The sequence below is a fragment of the Oncorhynchus masou genome, chromosome 15 (assembly GCF_036934945.1).
Source record: "Oncorhynchus masou masou isolate Uvic2021 chromosome 15, UVic_Omas_1.1, whole genome shotgun sequence".
Taxonomy (NCBI): Eukaryota; Metazoa; Chordata; class Actinopteri; order Salmoniformes; family Salmonidae; genus Oncorhynchus; species Oncorhynchus masou.
The window spans coordinates 15,140,316-15,163,654 of record NC_088226.1 but is presented as its reverse complement, the minus strand read 5'-3'; the positions used below and the strand labels follow the sequence as shown (position 1 = coordinate 15,163,654).

At 41.7% G+C, this 23,339-nt stretch overlaps 1 protein-coding gene across 1 annotated transcript; it reads right to left on the bottom strand.

The window, feature by feature from the left end:
- Window positions 1-21: 21 nt before the first annotated feature.
- LOC135555724 (ras-related protein Rab-5C-like) lies at window positions 22-22,128 on the bottom strand. Its single transcript, XM_064988412.1, has 6 exons — window positions 21,975-22,128; window positions 6,752-7,103; window positions 5,099-5,250; window positions 4,698-4,820; window positions 4,378-4,471; window positions 22-1,542 (listed from the first exon to the last, which is right to left on the bottom strand). The coding sequence occupies exons 2-6, from the start codon at window positions 6,915-6,917 to the stop codon at window positions 1,418-1,420; spliced, it is 660 nt and encodes a 219-aa protein (XP_064844484.1). The 5' UTR covers window positions 6,918-7,103; window positions 21,975-22,128; the 3' UTR covers window positions 22-1,417.
- Between the last annotated feature and the right edge of the window lie 1,211 nt (window positions 22,129-23,339).

Sequence of the window (23,339 nt, the reverse complement as noted above, 5' to 3'; positions counted from 1 at the left end):
TAAGACAGGCAGACAATGAGATACCTTCCCCCTTATTTATTGGTAAAATGACAATTTGTTGTTTTGCTTGGTTTACCCGTGTCCCCCCATCTCACAGCAGTGACAGCTGCAGGTACTGTTGTGCTAGTCATTGATGTCATAACAGACACGGACTGGTTAGAGGAATCCATCCCCGATAGGAAAACGTTAAAAAAGAACAGAAAAGCAAAAGAAGCTGAAGAGAACATCTGAAACCACAAGAGGTGACAGAACCAGTGCACCCAATACCAGAGACTCTTCAGAAAACAAAAGAATTGTACACAAAAAAAAATAAAAAAAATACATCTTTACATGACAAAAATAATTGAGGATCACAAAGCATCATGTTGAGATTGGGAAGGTATTGTATTGACAGTAACTACTGATTGGTTACATGTTTGAAAAACCATTATACAAATAATAGCAACATGTTTTCAATACACATTTGTGATTTTGGTCAGGAAAACAAATCTTGCCTTATCCTTTTTATTCCACTTTCGTCATTGTATATGAATGATTCAAAAACATTACATTAATGCTAAAAATTAGTTATTGGTGACAATGATGTTAATGCACATGGTTGGATATCATAGATTAATGATTGGAAAACATTAGGTGGTCTAGTCTTTGAAATCATACTGTTTAACATGTCAAAAATAAGTCAAAGTAATAATAATAACAATAACAATGTAATAGTTCAGTAAATCTACACAACTGCTATAGCTGGAAGGAAACAACTGTTCTCCTAACTCCTTTTTTGGGGTTTAACACTCTCCCTTCTTTTGCCCAAGGGTGACGATCAGGAACAAGGAAAAATGAAATAATGAGAATTGCTACATTCACCCACCACCAAACTAAACAGGGTTAGAAGTGACAAGACATACGTTGAAATACTGTAGCATTATGGTAAAGAAAGATGACACGAGAGAGCGAGAAAGGAGAGGGCATAAAGATCCTGTTCATTATTCCTCCCAGTTGCGTTTGATTTTTTTTATACAGAAATACAGTGAAACAAAAAAAAAGAACAGTGCTCTGTTAAGTGCGATTGGTAAGGATTGATCTTTTTTTCCCTCCCTAAGTGGGGTTGTTTTTTTGCCTGGATGATGTCAGATGTCCATCGTTTGGTTGGAGATAATGGGTTGTTATGTCCTCGGTTAAGTTAAAACAGTTGTAGGTCGTCATGTTGGTCATAATTGTGTAATTTGTCTGTTGGTATGATCATAGGAACCTTGGAGTTGTGTGTTGACAGTTGATTGGCCTGTGAGCTGGTTTGCTTATCAGTTGATCGGTGCATGGTGGTTGGTCAGACCGTCAGTTGATTTGACCGTGGGATGTGTTTGTCAGCTGGTCTGATCAGTTGGTTGATACTGCAGGTTGGTTGGTGTGTTGGTCCAGTTGGTTAGTTCCCACCACAGCACTTGCTACCACCAGCCTGTGGGGCGGCTTCCTGCAGGTCCACTCCTGCCCGACCACCGGCCCGGCCACCGGCTCCACCCGCTGGCTCGTTCTTAGGAAGCTTCTTGGCTACAGAGAAGGACAGAAAGAAACAGTGAGTAGGAAGCCTTTATGGTTTCTACACATTTGATTTGTTCTGGGAAGAAATGTACATTGAGTATACAAAACATTTTGAACACCTGCTCTTTCCATGACAGACAGACCAGGTGAATCCAGGTGAAAGCTATGATCCCTTACTGATGTCAATTGTTAAATCCACTTCAAAATCAGTGTAGATGAAGGAGAGACAGGTTAAAGACTGATTTTTAAGCCTTGAGACAGTTGAGACATTGTGTATGTGTGCCATTCAGAGGTGAATGAGCAAGACAAAATATTTAAGTTCCTTTGAACAGAGTATGGTAGTAGGTGCCAGGCGCACCGGTTTGTGTAAAGAACTGTAACACTGCGGGGTTTTCACACAGTAGTTTCCCATGTGTATCAAGAATGGTCCACCACCCAAAAGACATCCAGACAACTTGACACAACTGTGGAAAGCATTGGAGTCAACATGGGCCAGCATCCCTGTGGAACGCTTTCGACACCTTGTAGAGTCCATGCCCTGACGAATTGAGGCTGTTCTGAGGGCAAAAGGATGGGTGCAAATCAATATTTGGAAGGTGTTTCTAATTAAGCAATAAGGCACTAGGGGATGTGGTATATGGCCAATATACCACGGCTAAGGGCCATTCTCAAGCACGATGCATCGCGAAGTGCCTGGACACAGCCCTTAGTCATGGTATATTGGCCTTATACCACAAACCCAGAGGTGCATTATAAACTGGTTACCAACGTAATTAGAGCAGTTAAAATAAATGTTTGGTCATACCCGTGGTATACGGTCTGATATACCACGGCTGTCAGCCAATCAGCATTCAGGGCTGGAATCACCCAGTTTATAATGTTTGGTATCCTCAGTGTATACTTAAGCAATAAGGCCCGAGGGGGTGTGGTATGTGGCCAATATACCATGGCTATGGGCTGTTCATTTGCAAGAAGCAAGGTGGAGTGCCTGGATACAGCACTTAGCTGCGGTATATTGGCCATATACCACAAACCCTGAGGTGCCTTATTGCTATTATAAACTGGTGACCAACTTAATTAGAGTGGTATAAACACAGTTGAAGTCAGAGGTTTACATACACTTATGTTGGAGTCATTAAAACTCATTTTTCAACCTCTACAAATTTCTTGTTAACAAACTATAGTTTTGGCAAGTCGGTTAGGACATCTACATTGTGCATGAAGTAATTTTTCCTTAAAAAAGTTTAGACAGATTATTTCACTTATAATTCACTGTATCACAATTCCAGTGGGTCAGAAGTTTACATACACTAAGTTGACTGCCTTTAAACAGCTCGGAAAATTACAGAAAATGATGTCATGGCTTTAGAAGCTTCTGATAGGCTAATTGACATAATTTGAGTCAATTGGAGGTGTACCTGTTGTGAAACTCCGTGCCACTTTGCTTGACATCATGGGAAAATCAAAAGAAAATCAGCAAAGACTACAGAAACAAATTGTAGACCTCCACAAGTCCGGTTCATCCTTGGGAGTAATTTCTAAATGCGTGAAGGTACCACGTTCATCTGTACAAACAATAGTACGCAAGTATTAACGCCATGGGACCACGCAGCTGTCATACCGCTCAGGAAGAAGACGCGTTCTGGCTCCTAGAGATGAACATTATTTGGTGCGAAAAGTAAAAATCAATTCCAGAACAACAGCAAAGGACCTTGTGAAGATGCTGGAGGAAACAGGTACAAAAGTTTCTATATCCACAGTAAAATTAGTCCAATATTGACACAACCTGAAAGGCCGCTCAGCAAGGAAGAAGCCATTGCTCCAAAACAGCCACAAAAAAGCCAGACTACGGTTTGCAACTGCACATGTGGACAAAGATCGTACTTCTTGGAGAAATGTCCTCTGGTCTGATGAAACAAAAATAGAACTGTTTGGCCATAATGACCATCATGTTTGGAGGAAAAAGGGGGAGGCTTGCAAGCCAAAGAACACCATCCCAACCGTGAAACACGGGGGTGGCAGCATCATGTTGTGGGGGTGCTTTGCTGCAGTAGGGACTGGTGCACTTCACAAAATAGATGGCATCATGAGATGGGGAATTATGTGGATATATTGAAGACATCAGTCAGTCATCACTCAAGACATCAGTCAGGAAGTTAAAAGCTTGGTCGCAAATGGGTCTTCCAAATGGACAATGACCCCAAGCATACTTCCAAAGTTGTGGCAAAATGGCTTAAGGACAACAAAGTCATATTGGAGTGTATTGCAGTGGCCATCACATCACATTGTATTGGAGTGGCCATCACAAAGCCCTGGCCTCAATCCTATAGAACATTTGTTGGCAGAACTGAAAAAAGCAGGTGCGAGCAAGGAGGCCTACAAACCTGACTCAGTTACACCAGCTCTGTCAGGAGGAATGGGCCAAAATTCACCCAACTTATTATGGGAAGCTTGTGGAAGGCTACCCGAAAAGCTTGACCCAAGTTAAACAATGTAAAGGCAATGCTACCAAATACTAATTGAGTGCATGTAAGCTTCTGACCCACTGGGAATGTGATGAAAGAAAAGCTGAAATAAATCACTACTATTGACATTTCACATTCTTAAAATAAAGTGGTGATCCTAACTGACATGACAGAATTTTACTAGAATTAAATGTCAGGAATTGTGAAACTGAGTTTAAATGTATTCGGCTAAGGTGTATGTAAACTTCCGCCTTCAACTGTATATGTTCTTTCATACCCGTGGTATATGGTCTGATATACCACGGCTGTCAGCCAATCAGCATTCAGGGCTCGAACCACCCAGTTTATAAATGCACATACAATATTGTGGTACACGTACCTATGGCCATGAAGATCTCATTGACGTTCATGGCCGTCTTGGCTGAAGTCTCCATGAAGAGCAAACTGTTGTCATCTGCGTACGCTTGTGCTTCCTACACACACACAAAAAGACAGATCTTTAGAGCCCCATCAAACACATTGATACAATCAGTAATAACCCAAAGCTTTGAGAGTTCGTGAGCATTCTTGAATATCAACAAAAACTATGAAAATGACATTTCTAGGACATTCTCCTGTTTAAACAAACGTATCATTGACATGTTCCACTAATAGTCCACTGGGACTAGCAGCATCTAATTGTTAGGAGTTCCTCAATACCTGGAAGTCCACAGCTCTTTTGTTGGCCAGGTCAGCTTTGTTCCCTGCCAGTGCAATAACGATGTTGGGGCTGGCTTGTCGTTGGAGCTCCTTCACCCAGTTCTTTGCACGTGTGAATGTATCCTGCACAGGAAAAAAACATTCTTAATAACATCATAAAAACATTTGTGATTTGATGAAATACATGACAAAGGCAGATTGCACAATGGATGTTTGTTTTCCCACACAAGAGCTCTATTATATAGCTACAGAAGTGTCAGTTAAGAGAGCAAAGGTCTGTCCTTTGTTGAGGGTTTGAATAATCAACCTCAGCTAAAAAAAAAATAAAAAAAAAAAAACACTGCCGAGTGCTGACAACACTCAGGAACCAGTTCCACACGTGACCAGCAGCTGTCACTCACTGTGTTGGTGATGTCATAGACCACGATGGCAGCCTGCGCTCCTCTGTAGTACATAGGGGCCAGGCTGTGATACCGTTCCTGCCCTGCAGTGTCCCAGATCTCAAACTTAACTGTTGTGTCATCCAAGCAGACGGTCTGTGTGAGGAAGGCAGCTGGATGGGTGTAGAGACAAATCATAGACTTAGTTTCAGGCTCTATTTTAAGTCTGCAAATGCCCTATACATAGAAAAGAGGTGTACATTTGACTTTGCCTGTGCATTTCCTCACAGTGGAGTAAAATTCAGTATCTGTACAGGACAGGTATTCTGTTTTCTTCCTTAGATCGTGTCATAGGGGTATAGGTGTCCCTATTTGACATGGCAAACATAATCCCAACAGCCAAGGCCATGAGACGGTTAAGAGGAAACGTGAACAGTGGCTTAATGAGAACTCGTGAAGCTACAAAGCCAGCGCTGAGGAGAATTGGGAGCCTTCCAACGTTAGAGAGAGGAGGAAGGGACAATTATTAGGTAAATAAACAAGATCAAATCGCAGAGCACTAAGCACTGGGTAAAAGGTTACTGTGTAAAGTGGTGAGAGTAAAATATACTAAAGACAGTGATGAAAGAGAATCCATGGAACATAAAGACACTGCTAATTCAGCCCGTTGTGTCACACGGCTGAGGGAAATGTACAGCAGCGTTCATAGAGGAAGCCTGCGCCATACTGAAGCTCAGTGACCTTTGACCAGACAGCTGACAACAGGTTTTAAAATGTTTTGAAAATGCTGACTCGTCCTAAGGCTTTGGCTAGTGTAAGCACCAAGCATCCGGTCTCTCCAGCCTCACCCTGCTGTAGCTGCATGATGCAACTCTACTTTTTAACATTTATTTATAGAAAGGGTAATGCATAAATCACAAAGCAATCTAGCTAGTAAACCACTAAATCATAATGGAAATTCCCAACACCCGTGTGTGTGTAAGTTTATAACACAAGGTGAAGCTGAAAATAAATAGTTACTCATTAGTCATCCCATTCCATTTTTGCAGTGGAATTCTTTGAATGTTAAAACCATCAAGTATTGGTTTCCAGATCCGTAGATATTAGAGCAGTTCCAGGACAGGAAATCCCATTGTTGACTGACTTCCTTCCTGTTTTAAGAGCCCACAGAGAGAGACCCCCTTCTCGCAGCTCCACTCCGGCTAGCATTAAGTCAATACATACCTTATTAGGCAGATGACAAGTACCTCTTTCTCGCACTTATCTATTTTTCAGTTTGAACATTCTCCATAAGGCTTTCTGTGGCCGGGAGTAAGGAGATCCGACTCCTTGTGGCATATTTAAAGTGTCAGTCAAAGGCTCGGCTGCTCATGCAAGAGTCAGGTGATCAGCTGCCAAGAAAGATGTGGTTCTGTAGCTCATGTCTACTCCTGACCTGGCCTTGACAACAGCTAGGGTAAGGGCTGCTAGCTAGCAGTAACACATCCCCGGTTACCAAGGCATTCTAAGTGGTCCTCCTTCAGTCTACCACACATTCACACTTCCAATCTACTGGACCTTTATAACATGATACTGACTCAACACAAGGACAGCTGTAAAGGAACAAACACTAAGCATGACTAAGACACAGTCAGAAGAATGACAATCCACAATGCAAACGGCGTGCCTGCTCACCTCCGATGGTGCTCTCCTGGTACTCGTGGAACTGGCCCTTGACGAAGCGCAGCACCAAGCTGGACTTGCCTACCGCTGACTCTCCCAGCAGCACCAGCTTGAACTGGCAGATCTTGTTGCTGGCCGCCGCGCCGTTGGTCCGTGCTGGTCCTCCTCGACCTGCCATGCTGCCGAGCAGAGAGCTTCACCGGGGTAAGAGGCTCTTGGTGGAGAATGAGGCTGCCTTGGGCTCTGAAGCGGAGCAGGGACTGGAGCTGAGACCGGGCCAGGCGAGGGTGGGCTAAGCTGGGTCAGGTGAGTCTAGGCCAGGAAGTGAGGGGGCCGGAGGAAGAGGGGACTTCACCTGTGTGAGCTGGAAGAAAGAACAGACAGTAATAATATCACTTGTAGGCAGCCAGTGTGATACAGGAAAACTTTAGTAAACTAGAGTGCCTTCAGAATGTATTCATACCCCTTGAATTATTCCACTTTGTTGCGTTACAGCCTGAATTCAAAATGGATTAAATAGTTTTGTTCTCAACCATCTATACACAATAGCCCATAATGACAAAGTGAAAACATGTTTAGAAATATTGCTCATTTACTGAAAATTGAATTATGAAATGTCATTTACATAAGTATTGGCCTCTCTGACAACTGAGTTAAGGTCACCTGTATCTTTGTAGTGACTGGGTGTATTGATACACCATTCAAAGTGCAATTAATAACTTCACCATGCTCAAGGGGAGAGTCAATGTCTGGTTTTATTTTTAAAAGCAATCTACCAATAGGTTCCCTTCTTTGCGAGGCATTGGAAAGGGACCTTACAGATAATTGTATGTGTGGGGTACAGAGATGAGGTAGTCATTTTTTTTTAAATCACACTAGTATTGCACACAGTGAGTCCATGCAACTTATTATGTGACTAGTTAAACAAAGGTTTACTCTAGAACTTATTTAGGTTTACCATAACAAAAGGGTAGAATAATTATTCACTCAAGACGTTTCAGATTTTAATTAACTACTACAATTTCTAAAAACATCATTCCACTATGGGCTATTGTTTAATTAAGCCAGTCACACAAAAAAATCTAAAATGTAATCATTTTTTAATTCAGGCTGTAAAACAAGGTGTGAATACTTTCTGAAGGCACTTTATATATTACAGGTTATAATACAGTTGCAGCCAAATATGTCCAGAAACTGGGTCTCCATTGAAGGTTGCGGGTCTTCCAGCAGGACAACGACCCCTGGGCTCCCACGTGGCGCAGTGGTCTAAGGCACTGCATCTCAGTGTTAGAGGCGTCACTACAGACCCTGGTTCAATTCCAGGCTGTATCACAACTGGCTGTAATTTGGAGTCCCATAGCCGGGGTAGGCTGTCATTGTAAATAAGAATTTGTTCTGAACTGACTTGCCTAGTTAAATAAAAAATAATGTTAAAAAACACATCAAAAAGCACACAGGAATGGGTGTGGACTACGTATCTCAAGTCTTAAAAATCCTTCCTTAACCAGTCTCCTCCCCTTCATCTACACTGATTGAAGTTAATTTAACAGGTGACATCAATAAGGGATCATAGCCTTCACTTGGTCATGGAAAGAGTGGGTGTTCCTCATGTTTTGTACACTTTGCATGCCATTTAGAGCTATCGAGGTGAATATAATAAGAGTCATTATCATTTCTTATAGTCTTGCCTAAATCAGTGAGAAAAGTGTTGACTGCAAGGAGTCAATGGTGTCATACCAAGTTGGCTACTCCCGTAAGTGTCTGGTATAAACCAATCTATTTTCATGGTCCAGTGTAGTGAGTCCTTTGTATCTTAACCTTTGACTGGGCTTATTATTCAGGTTCAAACAAACCTATAAAATGGTCCTGATGTCCATCAGTTACTCATTAAAAAACACAAATGCCTCAAATCAATGCCTAGCAGACTAATTATTCTGCTCCAGTTGATCAGTGTTGTAAATCAATAATGTTCTGATGAACACCATTGGTCGAGGAACACGTCAGTGCTTCTAAAACACCACCATGGTTTGACAAGAAAACAGTTCAATGTTTAAGGTTATTTTCTGATAGGCCTACTGGAAACCTACATTGTGGTCTGGATGTCCGTTTCAATGAAGCAAGGGCTGGACAGGGAGATAAGCCCTGCCCTCTTCTCTTTTAATTATATTTACTTTAGACTCAACAGTCAAACACAGCAGTGAAGGAAATGTCATGGGGTTCTGTCTAAAGCAACATTTAGATATGCAGATTTGGGCCATGAGTATGACCACAATTAACCGTCAGCATTCACAATCATGACGCTTGAACGCCAAATTTGGGGGGGGAGACAGTCCCCCACGCGCCCAAACCTCTTGTCTAGACACATTGGCCTAAAGCCGAGTTCAACGGTTGTTCACATCCAACGCAATGCAACCTGTGTGTGTGTGTGTGTGTGTGTTCTCAGACCACAGAGCTGAGGACCACAGTGAAAACACAGAACAGGAAATGATAGTCTGAGCTGCTTGCCCCAAGGACTCCTGTTTCTGTGTTTACAGTCCACCTTGAGCCTGCACACATCCATCTTAACTTAGATAGTCACATGATGATGTGCAGATTGTCATCTTATGGTTGGGCCAGTGTACTCAGAGTCCAAGTGTTCTTCTTTACATTGACTGAGGAATATGACTACAGTAAGAAACACTTAATCTTCCAGAGAGCTACTTCACGAGGTCAGTCAGCTTCTGCTTGGTGAAAGGGACAGGAAAGGGAATTGTTATCGTCGCAGGAAGTGAACATTGCAGAAGGACAGAGTAGCATGCACATACATACAGTACTGTTGGCCCTTTATACTAAGCATTCACTGTTAGGACAACCAGCCTAGGTTAGCATACAATGCTAAAATCCATAACTAAGTGTGAAACATCACAATAACGTCACAAAATAGTTATACACGACACAGTGTACAACAGGCTTCTACTATAGGCCTGTCTATCAACAGTGAGTGCATTCAAAGATTGAAATAACACACTTATTTATTTCACCTTTATTTAACCAGGTAGGCAAGTTGAGAACAAGTTCTCACTTACAATTGCGACCTGGCCAAGATAAAGCAAAGCAGTTCGACACATACGACACAGAGTTACACATGGAGTAAAACAAACATACAGTCAATAATACAGTATAAACAAGTCTATATACGATGTGAGCAAATGAGGTGAGAAGGGAGGTAAAAGGCAAAAAAAGGCCATGGTGGCAAAGTAAATACAATATAGCAAGTAAAACACTGGAATAGTAGATTTGCAGTGGAAGAATGTGCAAAGTAGAAATAAAAATGGGGTGCAAAGGAGCAAAATAAATAAATAAATTAAATACAGTAGGGAGAGAGGTAGTTGTTTGGGCTAAATAATAGGTGGGCTATGTACAGGTGCAGTAATCTGTGAGCTGCTCTGACAGTTGGTGCTTAAAGCTAGTGAGCGAGATAAATGTTTCCAGTTTCAGAGATTTTTGTAGTTCATTCCAGTCATTAGCAGCAGAGAACTGGAAGGAGAGGTGGCCAAAGAAAGAATTGGTTTTGGGGGTGACTAGAGAGATATACCTGCTGGAGCATGTGCTACAGGTGGGAGATGCTATGGTGACCAGCGAGCTGAGATAAGGGGGGACTTTACCTAGCAGGGTCTTGTAGATGACATGGAGCCAGTGGGTTTGGCGACGAGTATGAAGCGAGGGCCAGCCAATGAGCGTACAGGTCGCAGTGGTGGGAGGTATATGGGGCTTTGGTGACAAAAAGGATGACACTGATACTCAACAAATTGGATGCAGTCTAGGGTATTGGAGGCTATTTTGTAAATGACATCGCCAAAGTCGAGGATTGGTAGGATGGTCAGTTTTACAAGGGTATGTTTGGCAGCATGAGTGAACGATGCTTTGTTGCGAAATAGGAAGCCAATTCTAGATTTAACTTTGGATTGGAGATGTTTGATATGGGTCTGGAAGGAGAGTTCACAGTCTAACCAGACACCTAATTATTTGTAGTTGTCCACGTATTCTAAGTCAGAGTCGTCCAGAGTAGTGATGTTGGACAGGCGGGTAGGTGCAGGTCGCGATCGGTTGAAGAGCATGCATTTAGTTTTACTTGTATTTAAGAGCAATTGGAGGCCACGGAAGGAGAGTTGTATGGCATTGAAGCTTGCCTGGAGGGTTGTTAAGTGTCCAAAGAAGGGCCAGAAGTATACAGAATGGTGTCGTCTGCGTAGAAGTGGATCAGAGACTCACCAGCAGCAAGAGCGACCTCATTGATGTATACAGAGAAGAGAGTCGGTCCAAGAATTGAACCCTGTGGCACCCCCATAAGCGACTGCCAGAGGTCCGGACAACAGGCCCTCCGATTTGACACACTGAACTCTATCAGAGAAGTAGTTGGTGAACCAGGCGAGGCAATCATTTGAGAAACAAAGGCTGTCGAGTCTGCCGATGAGGGTGTGGTGATTGACAGAGTCGAAAGCCTTGGCCAGATCAATGAATACGGCTGCACAGTAATGTTTCTTATCGATGGCGGTTAAGATATCGTTTAGGACCTTGAGCGTGGCTGAGGTGCACCCATGACCAGCTCTGAAACCAGATTGCATAGCAGAGATGGTGAGATTCGAAATGGTCAGTAATCTGTTTGTTGACTTGGCTTTCGAAGACCTTAGAAAGGCATGGTAGGATAGATATAGGTCTGTAGCAGTTTGGGTCAAGAGTGTCCCCCCCTTTGAAGAGGGGGATCTCCGCAGCTGCTTTCCAATCTTTGGGAATCTCAGACGACACGAAAGAGAGGTTGAACAGGCTAGTAATAGGGGTGGCAACAATTTCGGCAGATAATTTTAGAAAGAAAGCGTCCAGATTGTCTAGCCCGGCTGATTTGTAGGGGTCCAGATTTTGCAGCTCTTTCAGAACATCAGCTGAACGGATTTGGGAGAAGGAGAAATGGGGAAGGCTTGGGCAGGTTGCTGTGGGGGGGGGGGGGGTGCAGTGCTGTTGACCAGGGTAGGAGTAGCCAGGTGGAAAGCATGGCCAGTCGTAGAAAAATGCTTCTTGAAATTCTCAATTATGGTGGATTTATCAGTGGTGACAGTGTTTCCTATCTTCAGTGCAGTGGGCAGCTGGGAGGAGGTGTTCTTATTCTCCATGGACTTTACAGTGTCCCAGAACTTTTTTGAGTTAGTGTTGCAGGAAGCAAATTTCTGCTTGAAAAAGCTAGCCTTGGCTTTTCTAACTGCCTGTGTATAATGGTTTCTAGCTTCCCTGAACAGCTGCATATCACGGGGTCTGTTCGATGCTAATGCAGAACGCCATAGGATGTTTTTGTGTTGGTTAAGGGCAGTCAGGTCTGGGGAGAACCAAGGGCTATATCTGTTCCTGGTTCTAAAGTTCTTGAATGGGGCATGTTTATTTAAGATGGCATTTAAAAAAAAAATATCCAGGCATCCTCTACTGACGGGATGAGATCAATATCCTTCCAGGATACCTGGTTGGCAGAGTGTGCTAAAGCCGTGAATAGAACAAACTTAGGGAGGAGGCTTCTAATGTTAACATGCATGAAACCAAGGCTATTACAGTTACAGAAGTCGTCAAAAGAGAGCGCCTGGGGAATAGGAGTGGAGCTAGGCACTGCAGGGCCTGGATTCACTACATCGCCAGAGGAACAGAGGAGGAGTAGAATAAGAGTGTGGCTAAAAGCAATAAGAATTGGTCGTCTAGAACAGAGAGTAAAAGCAGGTTCCTGGGGGCGATAAAATAGCATCAAGGTATAATGTACAGACAAAGGTATGGTAGGATGTGAATACAGTGGAGGTAAACCTAGGTATTGAGTGATGAAGAGAGATATTGTCTCTAGACACATCATTGAAACCAGGAGATGTCATTGCATGTGTGGGTGGTGGAACTAATAGGTTGGATAAGGTATAGTGAGCAGGACTAGAGGCTCTACAGTGAAATAAGCCAATAAACACTAACCAGAACAGCAATGGACAAGGCATATTGACATTAAGGAGAGGCATGCTTAGTCGAGTGATCAAAAGGGTCCGGTGAGTGGAGAGGTTGGTTGGGGGTCACAGCGATTTAGACAGCTAGCCAGGCCATCGGTAGCAAGCTAGCATGGGATAGAGGTCTGTTATTAGCCACCTCTTGCGTTCCTTCAGTAGATTAGTGGGGTTCCATGTGGTAGAGGGGATTAATCCAAATCACACAACAACATAAATAAAAACGATATAGTTAGAGGCCCAAGAAAAAAAAGAAAAAAAATAAATTGTCCGACTGTCTATTCAGATAGCAGCCGATAAGACAGCTAACGGTTAGCAGGCCGCAGATGGGCGTTCAGGTAACTGAGGAGCCAGCCGGATAACTCCTTCGGGTAGATAACGTTGGCAGTTGTGAAGGCCCGGTGGGGCTCCGCGTAGGCAGTAAAACGGGTCCGGATAGGTGACTGCAGCCCGGGAGTGATTGACGGAACTCTTCAGCTGGCTAGCTCCGGAATAATTGATGTTTGCTCCGGAATCGACGAAAGCCGATAGTCACACGGATAGCAGCTAGCTAGCTGTGAGATCCAGGTATGAATGTCCAGAGTTAGCGGTTGAAATCCAGGGACACTGAGAGAGAAAAAAATGGTCCGGTATGTTCCGTTCCGAGCCGCGCTGCACAAAACTGGCGATAGATTCGAGCTAAAGGATAGCTGATGACTACAAACCGTGGTTAGCTGACTACTAACGATTTACCAGTAAAGAAGCCAACTAGCTCCCGGGCTAGCTTCTTGGAGTTTCTGGCTAGCTTCTTGGAAGCTAGCCAGGTAAATAATTGAGGTAAATAATAATTTTATAATAATACTTTTTTATAAATATAAATTGGCAAGGCGGGTTGCAAGAGACTTTTGAAGATGAGTTTATGGAAAATTTAAAAAAAATGTGAAAAAGGTTGTGAAATATATGGGACACGACAAGACAAGGACAAAAAACGTCTGAACTGCTATGCCATCTTGGATGAACTTGACTTGACTAGGAGGGGGGGGAAGAGTAATGTCTGGGAGGGGGGTCTCGCCATGGGACGTAGAGAAATGTGTACAGTTTTCTGCAATTATACAGTGATAATAAATTGCAGTTTTAAAGCTAATTCTCTACAGATCTACACATTTTGCCACGGCTTATGCTGTGTTCTTCCACCATCTGAGTGACTCAAACAGAACTAAATCAATGAGGGCCCCATGGCATATTTAGTTTATTTTTACCCAAAAATTCTGTTTTCCTCATGAATTGTTTTGCATTTATTTGAATTTATTGTTTACAGGTTTCCGTTTTGATGTCTTATTATTATTATTATTATTGAAAAATAATAACGTCGGACGTTTTATTTCCACAACAATGCTTAAAGACAGCTACATTTTTTGGGTGTAGTTACCCTTTAATGCAAGTGTGCACCAGCAAGAAACGGCTGTTTGGTTAGCAACGTTTCTGTAGTGCTCATGTGATTGGCCATTTGTTTTGCATACTCTGCACTGGATTGATGCAAATAATCATGAAATCATTCTCCCAGGTCGGCATAGGCAGCTTTGTAGTTTGCCAATTAAATGTTATGTTTTTGGGAAGCCATCTCTACCAGAAGACTTATCATTAGCATCTTTGCTACACAGAGTGTAGACATATGCGGGCACCACACACAGTTTCAGAAAGTTGCAGGAACATGTGAATCACTGATGCATTTAGTTCATGTCTTATGATTTACTTGGGCAAATTAATACATTTTCTAATAAGTTCAATACATTTGAATATTGTTTAATTCTGTTTTATTGTCTGAATTTTGTGATTCTGTCCACAACATGGATTTGATAGAGTCCTGGTTAAGGAGCGAGAGAGAGGTAGGCTAGCCAGAGTAGGGTTGCTGTTGACGCTCAGTCCTTCCCAGGCCAGGCAAGGACCTAATCTTCTGCATGCGACAGAAGATCACACTGTGTTGGTACCACACACTGGCCTTAGAGGGTCAACCCAGCACAGAGCAGACAGTACAGCAAGGTAGCACACCAAAGGCCTAGACTACTGCCACATTCACACCTACAGTGACTTGAGAAAGTATTCGGCCCCCTTGAACTTTGCGACCTTTTGCCACATTTCAGGCTTCAAACATAAAGATATAAAACTGTATTTTTTTGTGAGGAATCAACAACAAGTGGGACACAATCATGAAGTGGAACGACATTTATTGGATATTTCAAACTTTGTTAACAAATCAAAAACTGAAAAATTGGGCGTGCACAATTATTCAGCCCCCTTAAGTTAATACTTTGTAGCGCCACCTTTTGCTGCGATTAAAGCTGTAAGTCGCTTGGGGTATGTCTCTATCAGTTTTGCACATCGAGAGACTGAATTTTTTTTCCCATTCCTCCTTGCAAAACAGCTTGAGCTCAGTGAGGTTGGATGGAGAGCATTTGTGAACAGCAGTTTTCAGTTCTTTCCACAGATTCTCAATTGGATTCAGGTCTGGACTTTGACTTGGCCATTCTAACACCTGGATATGTTTATTTTTGAACCATTCCATTGTAGATTTTGCTTTATGTTTTGGATCATTGTCTTGTTGGAAGACAAATCTCCGTCCCAGTCTCAGGCCTTTTGCAGACTCCATCAGGTTTCCTTACAGAATGGTCCTGTATTTGGCTCCATCCATCTTCCCATCAACTTTAACCATCTTCCCTGTCCCTGCTGAAGAAAAGCAGGCCCAAACCATGATGCTGCCACCACCATGTTTGACAGTGGGGATGGTGTGTTCAGGGTTATGGGCTGTGTTGCTTTTACGCCAAACATAACGTTTTGCATTGTTGCCAAAAAGTTCAAGTCTGGTTTCATCTGACCAGAGCACCTTCTTCCACATGTTTGGTGTGTCTCCCAGGTGGCTTGTGGCAAACTTTAAACAACACTTTTAATGGATATCTTTAAGAAATGGCTTTCTTCTTGCCACTCTTCCATAAAGGCCAGATTTGTGCAATATACGACTGATTTTTGTCCTATGGACAGTCTCCCACCTCAGCTGTAGATCTTTGCAGTTCATCCATAGTGATCATGGGCCTCTTGGCTGCATCTCTGATCAGTCTTCTCCTTGTATGAGCTGAAAGTTTAGAGGGACGGCCAGGTCTTGGTAGATTTGCAGTGGTCTGATACTCCATTTCAATATTATCGCTTGCACAGTGCTCCTTGGAATGTTTAAAGCTTGGGAAATATTTTTGTATCCAAATCCGGCTTTAAACTTCTTCACAACAGTATCTCGGACCTGCCTGGTGTGTTCCTTGTTCTTCATGATGCTCTCTGCGCTTTTAACGGACCTCTGAGACTATCACAGTGCAGGTGCATTTATACGGAGACTTGATTACACACAGGTGGATTGTATTTATCATCATTAGTCATTTAGGTCAACATTAGATCATTCAGAGATCCTCACTGAACTTCTGGAGAGAGTTTGCTGCACTGAAAGTAAAGGGGCTGAATAATTTTGCACGCCCAATTTTTCAGTTTTTGATTTGTTAAAAAAGTTTGAAATATCCAATAAATGTTGTTCCACTTCATGATTGTGTCCCACTTGTTGTTGATTCTTCACAAAAAAATACAGTTTTATATCTTTATGTTTGAAGCCTGAAATGTGGCAAAAGGTCGCAAAGTTCAAGGGGGCAGAATACTTTCGCAAGGCACTGTATGTGCTGATATGAAGACGTTGAGGTGCAAACAAGACAGGAAGTTGTAAGAAAGCTAATAGACCAAGACTGTGGAACTAAGCTCAATGTCTGTGTTTCTGAGAATAACGTAGAATCATCCTAGTATCTCTTCTGATTAAGCTAGCCTAACCAGGTCACTTCGGTCAAATGTTTGGAGGCACTTTTTACACAACGCGTTTACCCTTACCAGTATGTCTACCATTCTAAGACATAACAACAGGTGTGACTGCTCTCCAACCTTGATAGTCTACTACACACACACTATGGAAATGAAGAGGTCAGCATGCCTCACCGCCCCAGGACAAGGTTCCATAGCCAAGGACAGGGAGAAGAGGGGAGGGAGAGGCTGAGATGAGGGCTTCAGAAACCAAAAACAGGATAAGGGAGTGAGAACATTTAACCAAGGCTAGTCATATGAGCCCATATTTTATATTAGTGTCAGTAACACTGATAACACTCTAAATAATATAAAACACAGAGACATAACACACAAACATAACTGAAAATCTGATCTGCATCAAAGCATCAAAAAGTCCTGTGTTCAATCCACCATTATAAACCAAAAACAGTTTAGGACATGGTTACTGAACAGTATAGTGAACAGGGCAGCACACAATTGGCCCAGCGTCGCCCGGGTTTGGCCGACATCGTAAATAAGAATTTGTTCTTAACTGACTTGCCTAGTTAAATAAAGGTAAAATAAAATAACAAAATCCTTGGTAATATGATTGACTGATTGCTAGAGGGCCTGTAGTGGCTGGCCCAACACTCACTCCTGTTCTGAGAGTCACTCAGAGCAGCATCATGCATCTAAGCAGCCCTCTGCTGGCATCTTTAATGGACTCTGGAGACCTCCACACACTGAAGTGGGTCAGAGAGATGGAGGGGAGAGAGGATGGGTCAAAGAGAGATGGTAAAATGTTCGTACAGCCTCCCGTGGGCTTTGCTGCCAGCTTGAAATCCAAGCACTTAGTAAAAACACAGCCACTGAGAACTGGAGGCACCACCCACAATTAACTACATACAGATATTGCATGCATTGCCCTCATGATCCAATCAACAGCTTCTCACTCACATGCATGAGGTAGACTTTAATGCTATTCAAGACAATGCATGCACAAATATATCAAATGAAGAAGCCACGTTCATGATGGACATGCTGACCAAACCGACTCCGCGTGTGTATGTTGGTGTTCTCTCTCCCCACCAGATGCGTTCATGCAGGTTAAAATACCAAACCCAACTATATTAATTTGGGGTCAGGTCAAAACACACATAAAACATTAAATTGACATTTAGCTAGCTAGCTTGCTGTTGCTGGATAATTGGTCATGGAGATAAACATTGGGTTGTTATTTTTTTTCTTTTCTTTTTAAAGCTGAATCTTTGACCCACAGTAAAATTATTTGATTAATATCTCCTTGTTCAGAGTCTTTTTCTTCTGTGGATTTTACATGGCGATTTGGCAACCAACTTTAAGGTGCATTACCGCCACCAACTGGACTGGAATGTGGTTGTTCATCTTTCAAATCACCCACGTTGGTAAATGCTCGTAAAAACCAAATGGGTAGATGGTAGAGGCGGGACTTGCAGTGCACCTAGCGTCTAAAATATAACCAAGTTCTATTAGAGCCTGGCTACGCAGACACGTTTACACACGCAAGCACTTTGGATTAAACAATGAAATAATAAATGTACACACTCATGTCAGTCAACGTGGTCAGTTTTGTCAGCATGTTAGTAAGTCTGAAAAAGAGTGTGTGGGGGGGGGGGGGGGGATTCTCAGTAGCTGTTCAGTTTCTATTTAACATGACCAGTGACATCAGTTACCATCACAGTGTGTGTTTCCTCTTATACTTGACATCCCAAACATTACACACACAAGATGAATGGTCCACCCACATGGCCTTTAGTTGGCTAACATTAAGTACCCACTCTCATATTTTGCCATGAACCCCATCCGCTATGCACCACACTACTCTTAACTAGGGACGGGACCCAACCAGTATCGCGATACTCTTAAGTATCGTGGCAAAAGGAATCAAAAACACAAAGTGGATTTAACTTTAGGAAAACAGCCATAATGTTGGAAACAAACATCAGTATGTTGTCATCCAGAGTGATCCATTATTTATTTTTCCAAGCTATAGCACATGTTTTACACACAGCAGGTTATTTTAAATGACCAAAGAGTTAGATCTGCTTCGTGGTTTCATTTTTGACATGGAAAACATATTCTGGTATCATCCCGGCCCTACTCTTAACCTCAGAGCCCTCACAGCCAACCTCATTGACCACAACTAGCCTAAAGGTATGCTTCAATCACAGCTCACAGTCCCACTGTGCTCCGCTGTCAGGTACAACTTAGCCTGGGTGCCAGTCAGTTTCTGCTCTCTTGTCAACTCATTATGGAATTGTCATACCAAACATTGCTGAAAGGCTTGATAATGACATTGGAGTAGGCAAATCAGATCTAAAAAAGATCTGATTTTAAAAGATCCGATGTGATTGGTCAAAAGACCAACGAGTGAAAAAAATATCAGAATTGGGCTGCCTGTCTAAACACAGCCTAAATCTCTGGGAATGCAAACAGGATACACATCACTAGCAAATGATTGGGGCAGGCAAGGGGGAAATAATTTCCTTCTCTTTCTGGCTCCCTCTGTGAGAGACATGACAGCCAAGCAAAAGCCTGTGTAATACAATTCTACTCCATGCCGATAATTTTGGCCTCTCACATTAAAGGGAAATGTATCCAACAAGTGGTGGAAAAAGACAACAGTTTCAGAGTTAATTGAAAATAAAGCCATTGTTGAGTAAGCCTAGATACTTTTCAGAAATTTTCTCTTGTGGTCCATCTACTAGAAACTTGTGGACAATATGATACAGATATTTAAAAAATAAAATAAATGAAAATATTGAAAACTAATATTTATAATTAAAGTATAAATTACCAAATTTACAAGGTAATCTATGACCAAATATTAAGGTGACTGTTTTAAATTACCGGTAGCTTTGCAACCCTAAGTGAGATTAAAAAAAACATTGTTTTTGCATAGACCTACTAGACTAAACCCCAACCCCCAATTAAATTTGAGCATGGGGCTAGTATGAGAAATAAGAACCAGACAGAGCCTCGGCTGCAGAAATAAAGGGTCGGGGTGGGGTTAGTGGGTGTCTCAAATCAGACTGCGAGGAAGCACACACAATTATTAATGGCTCAAACTCAATGAAATAATTTCCCATTTGTTTAGGCCTAAATTGTAGTTTAATCAATAGGGCGCATACATTGATCTTGTAAGTCTCAAACAAGTCTTGTAGCAAACTGACCAGTAACCCAGTCGGCACATAGAACTCTCCAGCTTGGGTAACAGAAAAAAACATCACACCTACAGGATATCTTCAGTCTTTTGAGGAGTCATCAGAATGACCCGTTGTGAATGGGCATGCTTCTCCTCCTACACAGCCGATTCATTCATTCCTCCATCAACTCCAATGCATTACAACCTTTCTGACCACACTACGAAAACTAATTAGGCTTACTTTGGATTGAACATTAAAAAGTATTGCGTCTCACGTATGTTATTTTACTAGCCATTCTGTCAGGAATATTTGGAAATATCATAGAAACTGTCTTAACTAGGCTTACAACACCAAATCAAACTAATTTTATGCCACCTAGTAATATTGCTTTTTATATAATGTTTGCCTGTGTCAAAATGTGTCACCACTCGAAGGACAAGGTCCACACCATAACATGGCAGCAACTTGGGGAAATGATTAAAAATCCCATCTCTTGTCCTGTTATTGAGCCATAACACACCAACAAGTTTCCAATGAGGATTTACCCTGGTGTTTACCCAAAAGACTCAAGCCCAGTCCACTTTTCAGCTGACACTTACATAACAATGTCTAAAATGTGAACTTCATCAGCTTCTCACAAATGAACTGTCTTGAATGATGCAGAGGTTGACTCTGCTTGCCCAAAGTCTTAGTGTCTCACTCCTGATAGAAACTCAATTACACGAGAGCTTATATTAAATATTGGCAATTCAGTCTCCTTTTCACCCTATTATACAAATGATTTAAGTAACAAAAGGCACATCTCAAGATGAGTGGATTATTTGAATCAGCTGTATAGTGCAAAGGCAAAAACCAAAACTTGCACCCAGGGTTTGGGAAACTCTGCTCTAAGGTATGCAATGACAAGAGGAAAACGGATGATGCACTACCCAATGACATAATTGCACCTTATACATTCTACTATTACAACTTTCAGGAGTAAGTTGAAAGCCGAACTGAGTTCGGTCGGACTCCCGTGCCCACCCTCCTGCCGATCCCACAGTTTGTGAACAACTACCAGATGACCTGCAGTAAAGGTGAAGGAGTGAACAAGGGTACAGGACTGATGAGACGCAGTAAGTTAGAAGGGACACCACATTCCACCATAGACCAGAGAAAAGGAAGCATGCAATTCATACAAAAGTAACATGACACAGACAGACTTCCACGATGAGGGCTACATCAGATAACTGACCTACCTGTACCACCATTGACATCAAGTACAGACAAAATGTAACTCAGCAAATGGCATTCAGAATGATGAGCCTAATTAGATACAGCCATGCACTTTGAACTCCAATTATCCAAAATATATGTTTGAGACCTAACTAAGTAAACGATAACCAGTGGCAAGATAACAATTAACGTAAAAGAGCAGGTGACGTGGGTTACTGCAAGATGGAATGATTCGTGATCATTACCAGGCAGAAACCATAAATAGCTATTAAGTTGGTGGGTTTCAAACTTCCTCATACTATCGTCATCATCACTGATACCAAGAGCCTGCTGACACCAATGGCAATGAGCTAAGATACTCTGTTGAAAGCTAGAAATCAACATATGAAAGGTTTATCAAATTGATTGGACCAAAAATAAATACTACCTATATAGTTAGTTTGCTGTCAGTTCAAGGCTAACTAACTATGAAATACAAATACAAATCTAACACATGACATTTCTGTAATTTAGCTAGCTAGCCCACCAAGTTACAGTAACTAGCTAGCTTTTAAAAGCCAAACAATTTAAAAAAATTGTTATATGATGTCAATAAGAGCTATAGTTGAGTAGCTAGTTAGCTGAGTAGACGACAAAAATATGTCTACTGTAAATTAACGTTACTGCCAGTAAAAACCAAATTGAACGACACTGACGAAAAGCTAGCTAATGCTAACTAAACTTGGCTATGTTTATGATGACATCGCACAGAAACGACGGGGTAAATCAAACATCTAAAGATAAATAACTATTTGGTCAAATTATGAACAAATCTTTTTATTGTTTGCTAACTAGTTACCGCATTAGCTATCTGGACAAGTAATCAGTCCCATTTAACATATCAATCTGACAGTCGTTAGCTAGCGACGTATCTCTGGCTAGGTAGCTAGCTAACGTTAGTTTACTGTCTGGTTGCTTGAGCAAAATTTGACAGTGGATATCTGAACCAAAATAGTATAGTTAACAGCTTACCGTTAGAGGCAAATGTCAGACATGCGTTCCCTTTTCTTCGTATACACTCACTCTGCACAATTTCGACTGACGACTTATCTCTCTATCACAGCTCACTACGACTACTCAACACATAGGCCCCGGCCTTCACTTCTGCTTGGTGCATTTTTTTCCGGGATCCTCCCACTTCCTGAAGGTGTGGCTTCCCTCTGATTATGTGTCGTTGGGAACTGTAGTTTACTAAATTAATTGACACAAATCTGGCCAGGGATGATTATTTAGGAGTAGTCTCCGTGAACAGCCTTGTTGGCTCCCACATTGTATCAATGCTACTGATTTTGCCTAGGATCTGATTTTGCCTACGAGCCTAATGTAGGAGTGGCAAGCAGTGGCAGTTGCCACTATCCCCAGCGCAAGATAAAACCGCATATATATTTTTAAATATGTAAAAAGAAACATCAAACTAGCGTTTAGATAGGCAGCCCAGTTCTGATATTTTTTACACTAATTAGTATTTTAACCAATCACATCAGATCTTTTAACATCAGATATTTTTCAGAGCTGATCTTTTTGGTCAAAAGAAACACCCCTGGCACCAGATAGACAATTAACAGCTCAGATTCGGTCCCATCGTTTTTCAAATGTATTTAATAAAATCTTTACAGAAGTTTGCTTTAAATGTATCACCATCTGGTGTCGCTAAAGACCATGATATTTGTCATCATCTCTCATAATTTCAGATTTACATTTTGTTCATCAATGTACACTCACTGACCCAAACGTTCATGTTGTGGGCATCAAATGGAGAAGCCCCAGTATTTTAGGGTGGGTTTATCTAAAGGCATAGGTCTATCTAAAGAGATATTGTTGGATGTTGAGTGATTGACTAACAATATTTATATAATTGTGTAACACTACTGTGACCTGCTCAGTTTAACCTTTCAAGTTATTTTATTTTTCACTTCAGATGTAATTGTATTTCTCTGAGTCCCTGTTAAAATATATATATATATATATATGTTAATATTCTGTTTGCATCTAAATAGTTATTTTACAACTAATATCAGTTACAAACAAACAAAATGATATACAACTCTTTCAATCTGCACACGTTGTTCAAATCATTCTGTAATTTGTACGCTTCTGAAACTGTTGTGCTTCTACAGTCGGCTATACATTGCATGTCTTATTTCAGTCTCTGTTACTAAATAAACAGTCAAATATACAGTATGGAAAAAGTCAGAAAATGTTCAAGACACAAGAGCAAAAAGAGATGCAAGAGCTATGAATAGCCATATTGCAGAAGAGGGAAAAACAAAAATAACCATAGGTCCTCTTTGACCAGCAATTCTCTGGCAGGCTAGCCAAGAGACAATTTCTTAAAAT

Bases quoted from the DNA above. Each gene is read 5' to 3' on its own strand.
- LOC135555724 (XM_064988412.1), bottom strand. From the start codon at position 6,917: ATGGCAGGTCGAGGAGGACCAGCACGGACCAACGGCGCGGCGGCCAGC. The intron at 4,472-4,697 runs GTATTGAGGAAC...GTGTGTGTGTAG, and splicing joins AAAGAGCTGTGGACTTCCAG to GAAGCACAAGCGTACGCAGA. The intron at 1,543-4,377 runs GTACGTGTACCA...CCTTCTCTGTAG, and splicing joins TGAGATCTTCATGGCCATAG to CCAAGAAGCTTCCTAAGAAC.